General features: G+C 39.7%; 1 protein-coding gene across 6 annotated transcripts in view; it reads right to left on the reverse strand.

Moving 5' to 3' along the window:
* ANK3 (ankyrin 3) overlaps positions 1-19,743 on the reverse strand; it is a 548,067-nt gene that overhangs the window by 289,692 nt on the left and 238,632 nt on the right. For 5 of the 6 annotated variants that reach the window (XR_012657046.1, XM_032786555.2, XM_032786562.2 and 2 more), the window contains 8 exons: positions 13,357-13,568; positions 11,093-11,300; positions 10,379-10,475; positions 8,463-8,691; positions 6,866-6,991; positions 5,289-5,411; positions 4,803-4,829; positions 2,976-3,057 (listed from right to left, as the gene is read on the reverse strand). Coding sequence is in view for 5 of the 6 variants with exons in the window: in XM_032786555.2 (XP_032642446.1) it covers positions 2,976-3,057; positions 4,803-4,829; positions 5,289-5,411; positions 6,866-6,991; positions 8,463-8,691; positions 10,379-10,475; positions 11,093-11,300; positions 13,357-13,568 (1,104 nt within the window). In the remaining variant the exon portion in view is untranslated. The remainder of the gene's footprint in view (positions 1-2,975; positions 3,058-4,802; positions 4,830-5,288; positions 5,412-6,865; positions 6,992-8,462; positions 8,692-10,378; positions 10,476-11,092; positions 11,301-13,356; positions 13,569-19,743) is intronic. The other variant, XM_075072578.1, reaches the window with a different exon arrangement.

Consider the following 19,743-nt stretch of genomic DNA (forward strand, 5'->3'; position numbering starts at 1 on the left):
CTTATAGCTAGACAATAATTCACCGTGAAAGAAACACAGTAAGACTCACATTAAGTTACTAAAGTTATGTCACACAAGCTTAGCTAAAAAAGATGTTCAGCACACCATAGGCCCATATCCCAGAATATGGAACTGTGATGGGCCTACAAATACCCAGCAAAGATGTATAGATGCTTTGACTAGGTAATGCTATTGCAGTATTAGAATATTTAGGTTGTAGAGAGCTTGAATACTGGGCATACTGGCACAGTCTATTCCAGAAGATAGCCACTGAAAGCAAACTAAAGTCTGACCACTCCTTACGCTATCATTTCCCCTCTCTGAAAAACTTCATTAAATAAATTCTACCTCAGTGATTTATTAGGAGTAGCTGCCAAGATTCAAAAGCAGTCACAAATCCAAAAAATAATAAGCCAACACAATAGTGAAGGGCAGTAATGAAATAAAAATAATTTGCTCTACACTTAAAGTATCTGTAAATGCCACTAGACTCTTGGTATGTTGTATCACGACAGTATTACCACTACAATTTAGTGAGACAATAAATCCAATAGCAGTCTCTCCTAATTGCAAATATTCTTTTCTCCATTACATCATGTATGTAGATATTTTAAAAATGCCTTCTCTGTCCTTCATATTACACTGGAGAAAAAGGACTCGGCCAAGGAAGCAACCTCATTGACAAAGTTAACGGCACATGTAGTTATGAGATAACTGTGTGGTCTAGAAAAAATATGGCTTTATTACTGATTTTTAAAAAATTAAAAACTCAATTTTGTCATTTTCTAAGTGGAATAGCATATTTCAGAGAGAGCAGTTGTTTTACATACCTGCACATCCTGGGTACTGAATGAATTTTGCCCTTAGCCTCACACTCCACTATGCACATGACGTGGAGACCTCTTACCTAATGCATATCCTATAGTGTGTTATTCCCACTTTCTCACTTGCTACAGGTGAATGGAAATGGTGACTGAGCATATGTGAGACTGCTCAACAGAATGATGCTCTATTCACAATTTACTTGAAGCATATAACCAGGCTAGAGACCAGATTCTAGTTCACAGAAGTGCTCCCTATTCTGCCGGAAACATCTGTATACGGCAGAGCAGAGTCCCTTAGATCAGTAAGATCAGTACTCTTCTTCCTCCCTGCTTTAAATATTAGTAGAACACCTCAGCAGTGAAATACCATTGTCCCTATCACACAGACTGTGGCAGCAGGGCGGGGGAGAAAAAAAGTCCACTGAAATCAGTAGGAGTTCTGTTGTCAGCTTCATTGAAAGTAGGTGCAGGTCCAGACTGAGTATCTTCTCTTTTTTCAGCAGTCAGAGAGAGGTGAGGAAAGGAGAAACTGGTGCTCCTCGTATCTGAGCAGATGTGGGAAGGAATAAAAGAGAGGGAGAACATCCCAAAGACAATATGAAAATGACCTACCCAAGTCCAATGACAACACTTTGGTGGGACGCCACTTTAAACACCCTCTACCAGCTATGATGGATGGTGGCAAGGTTTACTGTGCTGGGCCTATCACCAGTTTGTTTTCCTTGGTGCCCTCTGGGACTTCTTAATCTTAAATCAGCTTCTAGCTAGTAGGTTTGTCTCCTCTGGTTATGTGACCTTATGGATTTCTGTCCACTGAGCAGCCTTGATTTTTGAGGTAAGACATTCTTTGGAGGTGAAAATGAAAAAGTGAAGAAATCAAAATAAAAACAACTTTTTTCTTTTCAAACTTCTGGGAAAACATACTTGAGTTAAAAGTCTAGAGTAGATCATCTACCATTCTACAAATCAATAGGAAATTGAATATTAAAAGAATGAAGAGAGACTTTTATAGCTTGATTAAACCCTTCTTCCATTCTTGAATTACAACTTCATTTAAGGGTTTTTTCCCCACCTCTTTTTGCAACTGTGACTTTACTTTTGGTAAATCAGTGTAAGATTTCTTTTAATTTCGCATGGGGAGCCAGCTGAAAAAGACATATACAAGCTCCAAATTTATTCCAGATACCATAGCCAAACCTTTCCCTCTATCTCTCTTAACTCCTAACAAATCTTTGATGATATCTCAGAGTCCACTATGAGGTCTCAGCTAGTCTGGTAGTCTCATAAGGCCAGGTGCTGCCATCAGATCTTATATACTTCAGATCTTCTCAAGTGTCTGAGAAGCACAATGCATTCTGGAGCACCTCAAAACAAGATCTTTAAATAGCAGCTACAGCAGGAATTACCAGACTTGAGGAGATTTGTAAATGGATTTTATGAAATTATATCGAAGGGCCATTGGAGTTCAGGGAATGAGAAGTTTGACTGGCTGCTGCAGGAGAAGAGAAGAACACAAGAATGACCACATTCTGATTTGGGAGGAAAGCAAAGGTTGTCAGAGACATTATTGTACTTAAAGAGAGAGAAGGAGGCAGGGTGATGGGTCAGGTCAAGGAGATGTGGGTAGAAGAGAAAGCTCTGACTGAGTAGGAGAAAAGGCTCTGTGGAATATGGGAGAAAATGGGGGGAGAGAGGAAGAAGATATAAAATAGGAAGAAACTCAATAAACTGAATAAAAAGTCAAACATTTTATCTGAAAGGAACCTTCCAACCCCACTGAGTTTTGCCCATTCCTATATCTAATGAAATCTAGCTGTATCACAGTGATGCATTAATTAATGTTTTGAAGGGAGGAGGCACAGACTGTCTTTTGGAAAATACTTTTCAATTCAGTTGCCCTTGCTCCAGCCAATAAATTATGTGGTTTTTTTATGATTATTTTTTATTTACTTTAACTGGAGCATGCTGCTTGCCAGTAAGGATTCTCCAAGCTCTCACAATGCAGAGGCCCACAGGCCATCCAAAAGTTTAGCTATAGAAAATTTTTCTATTTTTTTTTCAAATGACACTAAATGCAACATTTATAGAAAAAATGTCTCTTCTTATTAAAGTAGGTATATATGGTATTAGTAGGTTTGTTATGGAACTCACTCATTCCAGGCTCAGTCAGATAGCTGTAACGCTTACGTAAAGCAAGAGAGACGAAGCTTTGACGTCTGTCTGTTTTCTCCGTCTGCAACAAAACACATTTCCACATGGTACCTTTCAAATATTGTGAACAGCTTTATTATGATATCTCAGTATAGTAGGCTAGATCATACTTGGACTAGACACCCACACAAGGGAATAAGAATCCACTCTTACAGCTTGATGAGGGCGCACAGGAGGAAGCAGGGCTATATGGTTGCACTTCCCCCTATATAGCAGATGGTAGGCAATGGGCAAACGCTTGGCTCCATTCCTGCTTGCATTTTTGGGGAGAAAGCTGGAATTATAAACCGGCAGTAAATTACTAATCCTCTGGAGGCAGGAAAGAAGGGAAGGAATTGTAACTCAGAGGGCTATGTCATCTCCCAGGGATACTTCTGAGGTGGTGCTGTGAACACAGTACATTTATTTCAGGGCACTGTCTACAGTCACAGTCTAGTCCCATATTACCTAAATACTGTAAAATCCCATTATCTTTTAGTAATCTATTCCATACTACTTAAAATGGCATGATTTATTTTTCTTTATTTTGGCTAGAAACAGAAGAATCAACATAAAAGACTACAGATACAGACATAAAACATTAATAAGAGTATAATTTAGGCAGATCGAATACCTCTCCCAACATTAATCTGTCTTGAAAGCACATAAACCACAATGTACGCTTGCTTTAAAGTGAGTACATTAAGGACAAAAAAGGCATGAAAGGGTATTTTTTTTAATATGCACAGAACACAGAGATGTATATTAGAAAGCAGAATACAATTGCTAACTAGAAAGTTGCATCATAAGTTACTGTGTCTAATGGCATAGCAGTTACTGTGGTATTTTTGCAACTCTATTTATTAATATTAAAAGTCATTCACAGAAACCAGTTAATTTGATTATGTCTCCAAAAACATAGTTTGTTTGGCAAGAAAACAATTTGAGATACCTATAAAATAACTCACCAGGCACAAGTCAAATGAAAACCAAATGATATGGTTATCTTTTTGATGTATTGACTCTGATTTGATTTTAGCCAGCAGGTGACTAATGTTATTTATTAGCAGTCAGAAACGGGGCTACACACAAAGAACTCTTCTTCTGATAAAATGGATATGTATGTGATGTTTCTGTACTAGCTTTTCTAGTGTCTTAAAACTCATTGTATTCCTTAGTGCATAAAATAAGTTTCATCTCCTGAGACAACTTCATTAAGATTACTAAAGAGAGATATATTCTGTTAAAACCTGTGACAGGGTGTGGATTTTTAAGCTTTGGAAATCTGAAGCTTATTTCAAAAAATAGATACACTAAAACACTTTGAAATTACTCCTGGTTATTTTACCTTTTTTTAAAAAAATACGGGTTATTTTCAGGAATGAAAATACAATAGGCCAATGCTTAAAGGGTTTACAAAAAATACAGTTTAGGGAAATACTGAATGTTTAGTAACATAAGAGGCCTAATTCATCCCTGATGTAGTATAATTACACTGACTTCAGCTATATGAAGGATGAATTTAGCTTGTACGCTATAAATTACATAATTTACACTCTAAGCACAAAGTAAGCTGAAGTTCAGAATATTAGCATATACTGCATTTAAATTTATAACATATGATTTCATTTCATCACTTATTTCTTGACAACAGAACATAGATGTGTAGTATCTATTGTTAATATTCACTGCTAAAATTAAAAGATACTGTAACACTTTTCTAGAACATATTTATCTTTCTGCACTAATTCTGAAGAAAATAAAAACAGAAGAGAGTGTTTATATTACCTCATCATCTTGATCTGACTCTGTTTCCTTTTGGTTCCAAGGTGCATTGCAGAGACAAGGAATATTATAATGGACAGCAGGGAAAAGAATATCAGGATATGAAAAGGACCAAGTTGGGAGCACAAAATGCAAGCTGATTTATAAGCCAAAGCAAACCCAAAATGTCAACATAAAAGAAAAAAAATCTTACATCAAGTGCAAATCAACACGACATTACTGAATGCATAAACTCTATGAACTGTAAGCTGAAGCATGAGCTGTAAACAGAGGACCCAATCATAAAAATAATAGGAACTTGACACCACAGTAACAAGAGACTTTAAAAGCTTTCTATATACAAAAAACTAATACAACATAAATTTATAACAGCCTTAATCATATTACAAAGCATTCCCATTACTAGCATTTCACAGGATTTCTTTATTACTAACAAAAAAAGTTAAGCTAAAAGTTAAACAAAATAAAACAGAGTGCTGGCAGAAATACCTTTTTGTGTGCTGGAAGAGTAATATTTAAGTTGCAAACAGCTGTTTGTGGCAGTCCTTTTGTAGTCTTTGGTTCTTTCAAAAATGATAAACGACCACAAGGCTCTTGGCTGGTGTCTCTAATCTAGAAAAATTCATCATACAGTAGTTTGACTTAATTGTTTGAAATTAGGGTGACCAGACAGCAAGTGTGAAAAATCGAGATGGGTGGGGAGTAACAGGCAGGGGCTGCTCCAGACCCCAGCACGCCAAGTGTGTGCTTGGGGCGGCATGCCGCGTGGGGCGCTCTGCCGGTTGCCGGGAGGGCGACAGGCAGGGTGCCTTCAGCAGCATGCCTGCGGAGGGTCTGCTGGTCTCGCGGCTTCGGTGGACCTCCCGCAGGCATGCCTGCGGAAGGTCCGCTGGTCCCGCAGCTCCACCGAAGCTGCGGGACCAGCAGACCTTCCGCAGGCACGCCCGTGGGAGGTCCACCAGAGCTGAGGGACCGGCGAGCGGCAGAGCGCCCCCCGCAGCATGACGCCATGCTTGGAGCGGTGAAATGTCTAGAGCCGCCCCTGGTAACAGGAGCCTATGTAAAAAAAAGCCCCAAATATCGGGACTGTCCCTATAAAATTGGGACATCTGGTCACCCTATTTGAAATGTATGTTTTTGCATTACATTTAACATGGTCTGTTTCCTCCACAAAGAACATGTGAGAAGTCAAAGTCCCCGAGGGGGCGACTTCTTGCAAAAGGAGTGTTGAGTGTGACTCCCACTGGAGACCATCAGAATTAATTTGGACAGCTAGAGAAAGCTGTTGCAGAGTAACAGGTGGTGTTCCCTTCCATCAGAAGCTATCTAGTAACCACATCAATTGAAGAGCAAAGGAACTCAGCCAGAACCCAACTTGCAGCTTTTCATGGGGAAGAAAGTTGTAATTACAGTTAGACTATTGGGCCAGCCTTGGGTTTTTGTTCCACTGCAAACAAGTTTCCAAAACTGTTTCCAGCACCAGTGCAAGGCACCGTGCTGAGTGGCATCACTCCAGGAGAAATACTCCTGTAGGTAAATTGGATTGAGTTTTCAACCCACCTGCATTTCTCTCTGCCCAGTTTTGTATATGCAATGACTTGCAACCACAAAAGTGACCATAACTTTCATTTGCACCCACAAAATAGGTGATTACATATGTATGTGCACTCACTTTTGGCAAGCACTATCAACTGCACATGAAAAAACAAGAGGCAAGAGCTGAAAACCTGGATCATGTATTATCTGACTCCTGTCATTTGGGTAGCTGATTTACCTTGAAATAATGTACCTTGCAGCTAGAAGACCTAAGAGAACATGTCTAGTCTGAGGCATGGTTCTGGTAAAGGACTGTGAATCAGAATAGCATGTATTCTAATCCCAGTCCTGACAGTGATTCCTTCTATGGTTTCATGAAATCTCTTATAAACTCTGTTCCGAATTATCTACCTGCTAAATTATAATAATACTTACTTCTCCGGGGCAGACTATTCATATTAGACAGAACCAATATTACTACATGAGGAAAACATTTCCTCAACTAAGAAATCTATGGGGTTTATTTTTACCTTAATAGAGAATGGCAGTCTATTTTCCTTGAAAGCATAAAAATTAAAAACAAGCTGTTGTCCTCCTTTTGTCAAAGGGGCCAGATTTCCATAGCAATCAACATAAATAGGTTTTCCTTCCAGAACCTATCAAAGAAAAAGACAGAAATTGAAAATGAGTAAAATCTATTTTAATGGTATATGATACACGCACAAACATGTACCATCATTTCTTCCAACATCACAACTCCTCATTTAGCTAGGAATGCATCAACTTAATACATGTTCAACACTGATCTAATTCAACAGTACCGGGGTACTTATAATATGACACTAAGTGCAGGTGATTAATTAAAACTATTTTTTAAACATTCTAATTGCTAAAGTTATTTTTTAAAAATATAGCTCCAATTCAATACATATGGATATCTTTATAATTAGCTACAGCATAGGATTCTCTGAGGGAAAAGTGTATATTACATGATTTTTCACAAGAAATGCCCTTTGCCTCAAAAATCCCAAACAAACCAGCCTGAGTAACTCAGTTGTGTGCTGGAGATCTCTATGTGGACAAGGAGGGAGGAATTCTAACCCAACAAGCTATGAAGCAGGAATGCAGCTGCCATAGGAACTAGGGGGTGCAGGTGAGGGGACGGCATGCTGCAACACCCCCTGACTTGAAGTGGTTTACAGTTTAGTTCAATGGCTCTCAGCACCCCTGCTATAAAAATTGTTCCAGAACCCCCAGAGGCTGCTCTACAGCAGCTACTCCAGAGTCTTTTGCATTACCTCCCCACTCCCAATAGGCAGAAGGACTGGAGGACCCATGTAAAGATGGTTTCTCAAGTCCTGTCCCTTTATCCTGCTTCCAAAGAGTTTCTTCACACAGTCTCACTGACAGAGGTGCAAAAAAGCTAGTCCGGGCCAGTACGGCATACCAGCAAGAGCTGTTACACAGCCGACCATAACTGCAGGGGGCAGCTTCCTCAGGCAGGCAATTTAAAAGGGCCCTGGGTCCCAGCAGCAGCTGGAGCCCTGGGCCCTTTAAATCACCACCAGAGCCCCGGGGCTCCCAGTCGCCACCGCAGCTACAGCTACCATGGGGCTCCGACAGCGATTCAAGGTCCTGGGGCTCCCGGCTGCCACTACTGCAGCCCCGGGCCCTTTAAATTGCCATCGGAGCCTCTGGGTAGCGGCAGCAGCTGGAAGTCCCGGGCTCTTTAAATTGCTGCCAGAGCCCTGCTGCTGAAGCACCATGGCTACCATGGGGCTCCAGCGGTGATTTAAAGGGCCTGGGTCTCCCAGCCACCGCTACCACAGCTGCAGCCCAGGGACCTTTAAATCTCTGGTTTAAAGGGCCTGGGGATTTAAAGGCCCCGCCCCTTCCACTCAAGGGACCCCCTGCTGCCCGCTCTGGACCCCGGCCCTGTGATAAATCCCTTAATTACTTTCACCCCTGCTCACTATGAGCCTTCATATAGATGGCTTATAGTGGTTGTAGACCTCTTTTGAGAGATCCTGGCACCCCGCCTGCTCTTGTAGAGTGGAACTAGAGCATAGATTCTCTACACCGTTGGAGGAAGGGAATAATCTGAGCTGCTGTTAATATGAAATATACCTCGATATCTTTACTTCTTGCAACTTCTTCAAAATTCTCTTGTTGCTCCAAAGTTTTGTCCACTTTATCATCAGTCATGCAGAAGCAACGCAAATTAGATTCCACGGGGTCATTCATTTTGGCAAATATCACAAACTTGGCCATATAAGGAACACATATTAATTCCCTATAAAGTTGTGTGGCAAGGCCGACAGTTTCTAGTACCTGATGGCAATCTGCAAGCCAAAATCTGAAAGAGAAAAGACAACAGGAGCTTGTTTCACAAAACACTGGCCAAAACTTTATAAAGAAACTCTGTTGCATCAGCAAAGAACAACTGTGGTCTCAGCTAATGGTGACGAAGCAGAATGGAGATTACTTTTCAGGGAAGGCAAAGAGAAATCATTGCGTTTGTTGGCTTCCATGATTCCCCAGCCATTTTGGATGAATGCAGTTTCTGCAAATTTCCCATTGGCAAAGGCAGAGCTTTCCTAACAGTGCTTTAGATGAGTAAAAGTGAGGTGGTCTAGGTTGGTGGAATCTGCATCTTTGGATGATCCTTTGTTGGTGTCTCCTGGAACTGCTCATTCTGAGTATCCTTCAGGCCAAACCTGGGTAGATGGTGTGATTTTTGTGGCTAAGTGCCATCTAAATTGTATCTTGCATTGTACTTCTGTGAGGTCCACCAGTGCCCATATCTAATCTTCATTAAAATAAACTATCAACAGCACTCAGAGTGAGATGGGAGGCCATACTGAATAATATACAGCCAAATCCATAGTCTACGGTATAGAAAACTCATGGTACATAAACTGAATATGCAAGAAAGAAGGCTTGCTACAGGACAGATATTATATTGCCTCCTTCTATGATTAAGTTTTGGAGCATGGTGACAATTAGTACACCCACAAGTTAGGGATGTTAGGGGGGCAGAGGAAGATATTCTTCCACAGTATAAAAGAGCTTGTTATGTATGTGACAATCCCTCAAATGAAACACTTTTATATAAACTTGGTTTGCAGTCTTTGGTTTGTATTTGCTGTTTGCTGGCCATCCATAGGTTGATTGCAGCTCAGCAGTTCGGGAACTTGTGAACCACTGTCACATAAATGTTCAAAATCGGCACAGAGAAAGAGGGATTATTTTCCTTTCCTGACAGATGATTTGTGTGGGAAATTTCCCAGGGAATAGTTCATGCTGTCCCAGAGAGCAAGAAAGGATGTGCAGAAACATTATTTATTATAACAAGTGTGGCAGTGACTGCTATAGTGAGGATGCATAAGAGTTTCCAGTTCTCCTGAGTTCAGTTGCTCGTAATTTTCAAAACCATTCACATTTTGGCCAAAGTTTTCCAGACGTGTAGCTAAACATAGCCGTATAATGAGAAATGTACTAAAGGTATAAAGGAGTGTTTGGGAGAGCAGCTATGTACTTTGTATATGTTATACAAAAAGCCTGTATGGTATTGTATTGTAATTTTAGAGAAACGGTATGTGAGAACTGCCATTAAAGACTGTTTCGTAATGCATACGAAGGAGCAGAGCTAAGGTTTCACATGCAGTCTGAATCATGGCGTTTCCTAAACATGGAATGCTTAGCTGTGCAACATTAATGTCCTATCAAAACAGCTTTTCTTTTCTGAAAAATTATGTACAAACTCCAACAGTTTGCTAAGCCTGTGAACTACCAATAAAAGACAGTGATACTAAGCTATTTTTGCTATTAAAAATAGTACAGCAAGTTATTGGGCCAAATCATCAGCTGGTATAAGTCAATACAGTCAATAGAGCTACTCCAATTTTCACCAGCTAAGCATCAGACCTTTTACTTCTTTATAAACCTTATTTAAGAATCATGGAAAGCTGTGGGGAAAACCCTATTTTTCCTATGTAAGACAACAAATAATTGCGTCTGTTTGGCATTTTGCATTCCCATACCTGGCTGAAACGTTGGTCGTGAAAGAAACACAGTCATTTACAAATGTCAATGGAGTGGTTCCTGTGATATCTTCCCACTGAGCAGGTGAAGTCCCTCCTGTGAAAATAAGTCACACGTAAATCATAAACAATTTTATTTTAAAAACCAAACATGTAGCATGAAATTACTTCCACACTGAGTTCTTTTGCTTCACATGCAAACAGAAGTTACTATTGCTCTCATACATCTGAATAGTAATAAATTACATACATATCTGAAACTGATTCTAATGTAGAAAGATACACATTCTGGGTAACATCCTGGCCCAAGTGAACTTAGTGGCTAGACTCTCACTGCAATCAATAGGATCCGGACTGCATCCATATTGGATATTTATCTATATGTATGCAGTTGTCAATGGAAAGATTCTTCATATTGAACACTTAATAAAATGTCATAAAATGTTTGCAAATTTTGTTGCTGTAAAGTCTCCTCTAATGTGGATAATGACACAAAGCCAAAGTCAAGGTCCACTGACTCAGTGGCAGTCTTTCCAATGACTTCCATGGGCTTTACATCAGGCACTAGTGTACTATTTTTAATCCTACTGGTTTCAATACTTGGAACTATCAATGGCTTTCCTCACTGGAAAGCTACATTTGAAACGTATAACAAATGAATGTGAATGTATTATTGTCATAGTAACCTTTGCAAAGAGTAGATTCTTGCCTAACCTGTAATGCTACATAGAAGTCGAAGGCTAGGTGTGGTGTCTCCTTTGTATCCATTGGTCACACCTTCTCCTGAAGGGGGTGGCACAGGAATTGTCATTGTTATAGGTTTATGAAATTTTCTTCTTCTTGGTTCCACAGTGACAATGGGGCTGAAAGTTGCTTTGTTTCCGAGGATTTTTTTGACAATCTCATCTGGAACTGGTTGAGCCTATCAACATAGAGAAGGAATTTCATATCTTGAGATAAAAATCTGTGTTATCCCAGCAGAATCCTTCCAAAATGAGAACTCAATTCTTTTTATTTTCTGTTTGTCCTGTTTTACTTATTTCTTGGCCTTCTTAAAATGTGCCTTTCCTGGGGCTCTATCTACACAGTAATCACTAATGCACCAAATTATAGTGAGAAAAGCAACACAAATCTTGCATCACTTCTGAACTAAAGTTCAACCAAAAAGTAGCAGAAATCTCACAAGAAATCTGTTCTTACTCAATTTCAAGTCTAATTTCTAGAACAAATAAGTTAGAATAAATTTTGAATCAGACATTTTGGATGCTTTTATGAATCAAATTGTTTCATTACTTTTCCTGAAAGTTTCTCACTGGACAACAAGGCACTGATTTGTCACCTGTTCCATTATCCAACTGCACTATATGGTGATCTTCAAAGACGATGGTTAAAATGTTTCACCAGCACAAGTTCCGAGCAAAGCAATCTAAAACTAAGCTCATATTTAATGAACTCACCAAATCAACAGGACAAATAATTTTGTTGTGAAAAATGCCAACCCCCGCCCAATAAATGATAATTAGCATAAACCAGCAAGAAGGAAGGTTTCTCTAGATTCTCTGCTCCACTTTTAAGGAAGCTTTAAACCACCTCTGCAGACTCCCCACAGATGCATATGGGGTGCCCCTCAGCCCAGAGTAGATCTAGCCTTAAGCATTACAGCCTCTCCCATTCCCAAGCATAGCCCTGTGCTATAAGGGACAGCATAGTCCTATTATACTAGTCATAGGCTGATCTTCTGCCACAGAAATTCTCTCTGGGCCCACTGCAGTTTCCTTACAACTTACATGCAGAGCTCCTGGCTGGGGTGGAGAGTTGGTGATACAAGGATTTAAATTAATAGATTCCAAGGCCAGAAGGGACCATTTTGATCATCTAGTCTGACTTCCTGTATAACACAGGCCATAGAACTGACCCAAAATAATTCCTAGAGCAGATCTTTTAGAAAAACATTTACTCTTGATTTTAAAATTGTCAGTGATGGAGAAGCCACCACAATGCTTGGTAAACTGTTCCACTAGTTAATTATGCTCATTGTTAAAAATTTACACTTTATTTCTAGTTTGAATTTGTCTGTCTTTCTCTGTTAGACTGAAAAGCCCGTGATTAAATATTGATTCCCCATGTAGATACTTATAGACCGTGATCAAGTCACTCCTTAACCTTCTTTGTTCGCCTAATTAGATTGAGCTCCTTGAGTCTATTACTATAAGGCAGGTTTTCTAATCCCTTAATCATTCTCGTGGCTCTTCTCCGAAGGCTCTCCAATTTGTCAACATCCTTCTTGAACTGTGGGCATCAGAATTGGAAACAGTATTTTAGAAGTGGTTGCACCAATGCCAAATATAGAGGTAAAATAACCTCTCTACTCTTACTTGAGATTCCTCTTTACGCATCCAAGGATCACTTTAGTCCTGTTGGCCACAGCATTGCACTGGAAGCTCATGTTCAGTGAATATTCACGAACACCCCCAAATCTTTTACAGAGTCATTGCTTTCAGGACAGAATCCCTCATCATGTAAATATGGCCTACATTCGTTGTTCCTAGATGTATACATGTACATTTAGTTGTATTAACACACAAAAGGGTAGGAAGGATGGATGCTGGTACTACTGGCATGGAGGTATGTGGCTGGTGCTATGAAGATAGATAAACAGAACATGGGAACCACTTCCTCTGCCACAATGCTGAGCACTGTGTGGGTGGTGGAGCAGCTCCCAGACTAGGTGGTGAGATAGAAACAGGGCAGGTAGCAGCCCCAGCCCCAGCCCCAGTAGGAGGTGGGGTGCAGGAGCCCTGTGTGGTGGGTTTAGGAGCCCTGTGTCCTAGTCACCACAGACTTTACCAGCTCTCAGTCAGTGATGTCACCTACTAGACATATCCCTGTGACTCATTTTTGAGTTGCACCCCACAGATTAAAAATTTCAGCTCTAGATTTAGCATATTAAAATGACTATTGTAGGTGTGGTTTATTACCTGGAGGCCAACTCGAATTCTTTTGGTTAGAGCACCCTCTGGGAAGGATGCTTGGACATGAGGCACAGTTGTACTGCTCAAAACACCTCCCTCAGGACCAATTTGGTTACTTTCCTGCTTAATTCGTGAAACCACTGCAAAGTACTGAGGAAAATCCTTTGTGATGATTCTACAGATACGCTTCTTCTCTAGTTCCTCAGCGCTATCCAGCTCTGTGGGGAAAAATATATTAAAATATTCACATATAATATATTTGCAAATACTGTACATACATATTTAAGAGTGCACAGCTTTATTCTGTATTGTGGAAATGGTGAATTCCACACCAGACTCAAAAGTCCAAGAAGGCTTTTTAAAATAGAAAAAACAAATAGGTTTTGTTTTATTTTTAACATCTGTGCGAATTTGATGTTCCTGACAATGAGATCATAAAACTCTTTTTCACTTGTCACTCAGGTGAAGGAAGGTTCAGGGTCTTTCGGGCCAGGCCCTCAAAATGCATCCCCTTGCCCTGATATCATAGGCATGCCCCAATACCAAAAGTGCAAAAAGTCATGGTCAGTCCATAACACTGGCCTAATTTCCAATTCCTCCCCAAACAACTCTAGAGAGTGACTAGCTATGTAATTTGAGACAGTACACCTGGGATAGTCTCACGGTTGTCATAGCAGCCAATAAATCCTGAGCTGATTCTAACACTTGTTATCCACATAGGCACTGAAGTCACTCTGCACTGACTGCCAGTCTAAGGCCTTGTCTATGCTAAAGGGAAAAGTTGATCTAAACTACGCAATTTGAGTTACATGAATAGCATAACTCAGATCGATGTAGCTTAGATCTACTTACCACAGGGTCCACACTATATGATGTCGACAGAAGATGCTCTCCCATCGACTCCCCTTACTCTTTTTGATCCAGTGGAGTACAGGAATCAAAGGAAGAGTGATCAGTAGTTCATTTAGCGGGTCTTCACTAGACTAGCTAAATCGCCTGCCGATGTATCAATTGCCAGAATGTCAATCCTCCGGTTAGTGGAGCCCTTAGTGCCTCCAGTGACAAGATGAGGAACTTTATCAGCTCATGCAGAGACTTTGCAGTGCTATGGAGTGATTGCCACATTAGAACTAGTCCCAACTTAACCCAAATCCAGCACTCACACATTTGAACATAACGTGGGAGAGCACGTTACGCAACATAACGGAGGAAAAGGAGAAGGGTTCCTGCACTGGTCATCTAACAAATGAGAAGTAAACTTATGAACTTAGAAATAAGTGTAATTTAAATCACATTGTCAATAGTATACATATATGCTGCAAGATGCATGTGTCTGGGCACTCTCTGGCCAGGCTCCCAACATGCTCTGATGCTGGGAAGAGAATCAGCAGAATCACTTACTGGCCACTTTGGTCAATTTTAAGGCTGCATTGTATTGCTGGAGTAGTGCAAAGCAGCCTCATCGGGAAAAGGATTTGGCCTATAATACCTATCAAGTGTGCTGGTGAAATCTCTGTGGTAAGTTGCAGAGTCATGTGATAAAAGATGCCTGATAAATACAGTTTACCATGTTACCTGCACTCTGCCCATTAATCAATCAGAACAGTTATCATATTTCAAAAGAAAAACAAGTTACCCTATACAGTATTTCTTGCTTTCCCCCAAAATGTAGAATTTCCACCAAAAATTTACTTTGAGCTTAGTAGCAGGACAGAAATCATTCAGTCCTGAACCAATGGCAGGTTTAAGGTGCAATAAAATTCTTACACCGCCGCTAGGGGGCTTTTATAGGGTAGTTTATAAGGAGCTATGTTCCTTTTTTGTACCTGTAAGAGTGACTATAATTCCAAAATAATTAAAATCTAAATGCTAAAAATGATGTTATTCCTTTTCAAAGATGAATGTGATAATCTGGATAAACTGCATTTTGCATTGCTCTAAATTATGCCAGGCTAACAGGCAAGGATAGCTTTTGTTCCCACTATGCCAACTTCCATTAATGCTGACTCAGAGATTATATCTGGAGTCCTCTAATGAAACAAGCTTTCTGCCTGCAGCTTCCGGGAATAATGGCTTGAGTAGAGTGGAGGGACAACCCTAAGCTACCTCTGACTCTCATAAACCAATCACATAAAAATGTAGATCTGGCAAAAGAGATTTAATGAAGTAGGGGAAATTAGTCCTCAGAGAGGTCACATTTCCTAAACACACCTTGATCATGAATTTTGTATGTTAAGATCACCATCACATTAGTCCTGCACATCTCGAAATAGTACCATTTTCTTTAATTAATTTAATTTCTTTTCACTTATGTAATACCCTTCATTCAAAGATCTCAAAACACTTTACTAAAAAGGAAAGTATTATCCCCATTTTACAGAAGAGAAGGGAAGCGAAGCAAAACATAGAGAGGTTAAGTAATTTTCCTCCGATCACACAGCAAGTCAGTGGTAGAACAGGGAACAGAACCCAGGGGTTCTTGACTCCCAAACTTTTCCATTAACCACTACACCTAAGTATCTGCTATTGCTGTCAATCTTTCTTAAGATATAGACGTGAGTAAATCTGTGCACCTTCTTTCGTACAAATTTTCTAAACACAGCACATACCTATTGCAGTTATCTGTCTGCCTTGCTCTGGGAAAAGCAGATAGGAACAAGTAATATTGACTCAGAGATACATTTTGACACATCGACTTTAAGTATTCTCCATTTGATCTCTGAATCATAAGCCTGCTCTAAACACAGGTGACCTGTTTCCATCATTTTTCCACTGGCAAACTGCTTTGCCTTTACAACATGTGCTTTTCTATACAGAAAGGTTCTAGGGAGGTCATCAGCACTGAAAACTAGGTCAACCTCTCTTTCCTCATCACAGTCATTATTAGGTTATGCTAACAACAGAACCTATAAAGCAATTTTTTTCAGAGACGTCTCTTATCACTCTTCTCTCATTGTCACATGGCATCATTGCACTTGTCCATCAGAGTGCTCCATCTAGTAATGCACTTTTCTCTGTGATCAGTGTTTGTCTCCCTGCTATAGTATACGCATGGAGTGGGGTGGGAATGGGGGATGAGATATGCTGGGAGGAGGAGGCAGGAATTGGGGATCAGCACTGGCCACAGTGGAAATGAGAAACCATTAATAGCGTTCCTAGAGTATTAGAAGGGCTACTAACAGCGCAAGCCTTCTGGGCCCCAAGCTCTGTGAGGGAAGGTTGTCACTCCTGCTGTCAAGGGGACTGGGGAGTTTCTTCCCTCTCTGGTCCCAGTGCAAGTGAAGGAGATAGGACCAGCCTACAGAGCATGCTTGGAATGCAAGGCCCCAAGCAACAGCTTGATTTCACTGGGCTAAAGGGGCAGCCCTAAGTACTAAATGTTGTATTTAAAAAAAAAAAAAAAAAAATCTACATGAGGAAGAAACGGCCAAGTGTGAGGAAGAGAAGAAGGGCGAAAAAGAAGAGATAAGAAAAAGGAAACATTAGGGGAAGTGGAGCGAGAGAGTGATGGCAATAGCTAAATACAAAAGTGGGAAGAGGATGATGGGAGTGAGAAACAAGACGAAGATGGAGGGGAAAAAGGATGCAAAACCTCCCAGGAAAATCCCTCCCAGAATCAGGGCTGCTACTGAGTATTACGTGATAGCGGAGGCCCCAAATCACCTCTCCCAAGGTAGAAAAAGAGCTCAGATTGACTGGTTCAGAGTCAGGGAGGGAGATTATATCTGGTTTTGCACATGTGAATAACAGCATTAAGATAGAGTGGATCAAATTAATCCTTGGTCTAACTTCTTTATTTATGTTTACATGGGTTTCCTCTAACTAAAATGAGGATCAGAGAAAAGAAATCATCATCCTAACGGTTATTGTCCCCAGCTTCAAGGGCTTTTTATGTGTTCCAGTACCCGATTTCCCTCCCCACTGCCCAATGTCATGCGTTAATGGGATTTGTACTGCAGCTGTCCATTCATAAATAGAACAGCTTTCAGGTTTTGCATCTCTATTTGTCCAATATAGAGGACCAGCAAAAGTGTAGGTTATGGCAAAAGCCATCATGGTGGAAATACAGGGGAGTCAAAGATGAGAAACTACTGACCACCGCTCCTTATTTCAACCATTTACACACTGTGACCCACTCAAAGTGATACAAGTAACTGGGAAATGTCATCTTGAAAATCAACAGGCTTTGTTATGGTTTCGTTGTTTATGTGTATGCAGAATGTCTTTCATTATCATGCGCAAAAATAATTTGACAAAAACTGTATTATATTTAGATGTTTTCATTTGATTTCCAGGAAACAATGGAAAATCACTGCAACATGAGCCGTGGTGGTATTTTAAACCTCAGGTAAGGAACTGGATTCACATTGGTTTGATCAGTAGTTTAATAAACCTACATATGAAACACAAAACAAAACAAACAAAAAACCCCAGCAATAAACCAGCCTCCTTTTCAAAGTATAGTTTAAATTTGCAATTACATTGTAGGGACAAGTATTAACATTTGTGTGCTCATTATCTGATGTACAAGTGCACGTCAGTTAATTAGCTACCCAAATGAGATTAGTTGTGCCCACAATTTGTTTAGAGACACAAAAATTTTTAACTGCAACAAATGTGGGTACAATTTGCACCTGCAAAAAATAGCCCAGCTGAAAAAATTAGCTATCACAACTTCAGCATAGAAATTAAGAGAAAGTAACACTTGTGGCATAAAGGTGAAATCTGACCCATTTCCATTAAGTGTCTTTGTCCACCCACGAAACCAAAAGCAATATACTGATTATTATTCAAGTATATGTTTAATATCTCCAAGTATTATCTACTGGTTTTAAATTATTTTGAGCCTGATAGCTAGGTTCCCCAGTAGATGGTGCTATTTCCAGTAAATAACTGAGCACATTTCCATTCACAGTATTAGCAATGGCTAGATAATGACTGAAGATTTCTATCAATCCTGACTAGGTTAACAGTAAAAAGATAAATAGACCGTATCTTTGAAAAGATAGTATATTATGGAGTTAGGCATATAATGTGACTTTTCAGTCTTTATTACACAGGTCAGAAGGAACAAGTGAATGGGGGAGGACACATACTATCCAGTTACATGATTAACAGAAACATGAACAATTCCAGAGAGTATCTGTCTTTTGAGATGGTTGCAAAACTTCTTTGTAAAGATGACACTGACCTTCTGGAAGTGACAGATCACTTCACTGACACTAATTTCTTTATCATTTACTTTCTATTTTGATTAGAAATGGGCTCTACCCTCAGAGTTCATACCTGGATCCAAACATCCTCCAAGGGCAGGGGTGTTGAGATTCAGGAGTTTGTTTCAGACAGATCTCTAATTCGGAGGTGTGTTTTTGTTATTAAGCAGTAAATTGTTAATATAAATGAAATCATCACTTTTCATACCACTTTATGGAGGAGCTTTTATATCACAGATGAGGTATCATTTAACTGTAACAAACCCAGTGTTAACTTCTGAATGGAGAAGAATTAAGCTAGCATGAACAAAACAGCAACAACAAATCAAGGCTCGGGGGGGAATGTCTTCAGTATTTTTTTTCCCCTCTATCTCAAAACTTGATTTTTAAATGTCTTCATTTTTTCTGTGGCTTGGGATTTGAGGTGGCAAAAGATTTTCACTCCAAAGGAATAACACTGCATTTCATTGTACGCTCTGTAATGCCATGCATATGTGTGTGACCCTCTAGTGGCTGAACCCCAGAAAGGAAAAGAGTACTGCAATCAGTAACAGCTAAGAAAGATTCTTCCTTGGTTCCAACTGTAAGAGCTTATGTTTTTCAAGCTAAGGAATTAGGGCTGCACTCCCAGATCCCCATAATTTATGCAGAAATTCTCTCTATACTCTGAAATACATCAATTTGTAATATCATGCACTTTCAGGAGAATTTCTATAAATACTATATATGGTGCAATTTGGAGTGTTATAGATGCATTTTGCATCCAACCTTACTTTTTTCCTACACTCCAAATGAAGTCAGTGGGAATGTGGGAAGGGCAATTTATTTTAGATGCTTTTAAGAAAACAATAACCTAGTCAAGGGACACCCTTCAGCAATAGTTTCTGATAATCTGAAGAGAATCTTGGACATGTGGATATATCATTGAAGTCTTATGGGTATATTTGGTGTCACACAGAATATAGTGTTATGAGGGGAAATAATTAAAAACAAAGTACAGCAGTACGTGATAACATACTGAACTACAGACATTTCATTTCTATGTAGATCTGGGTGAATAATTTGTAGTAAATAATTTAGTCACCAAATACAGTGCTTTTCTGTTAAAATTTCTGTTAAAATTCTGTCCATCAGTTTAAGATTTTCACTAACTTTTCACTTTTCAGAAGTTATTTACTGA

The sequence above is a fragment of the Chelonoidis abingdonii genome, chromosome 15 (genome assembly GCF_003597395.2).
Source record: "Chelonoidis abingdonii isolate Lonesome George chromosome 15, CheloAbing_2.0, whole genome shotgun sequence".
In the NCBI taxonomy this organism is placed as follows: Eukaryota; Metazoa; Chordata; order Testudines; family Testudinidae; genus Chelonoidis; species Chelonoidis abingdonii.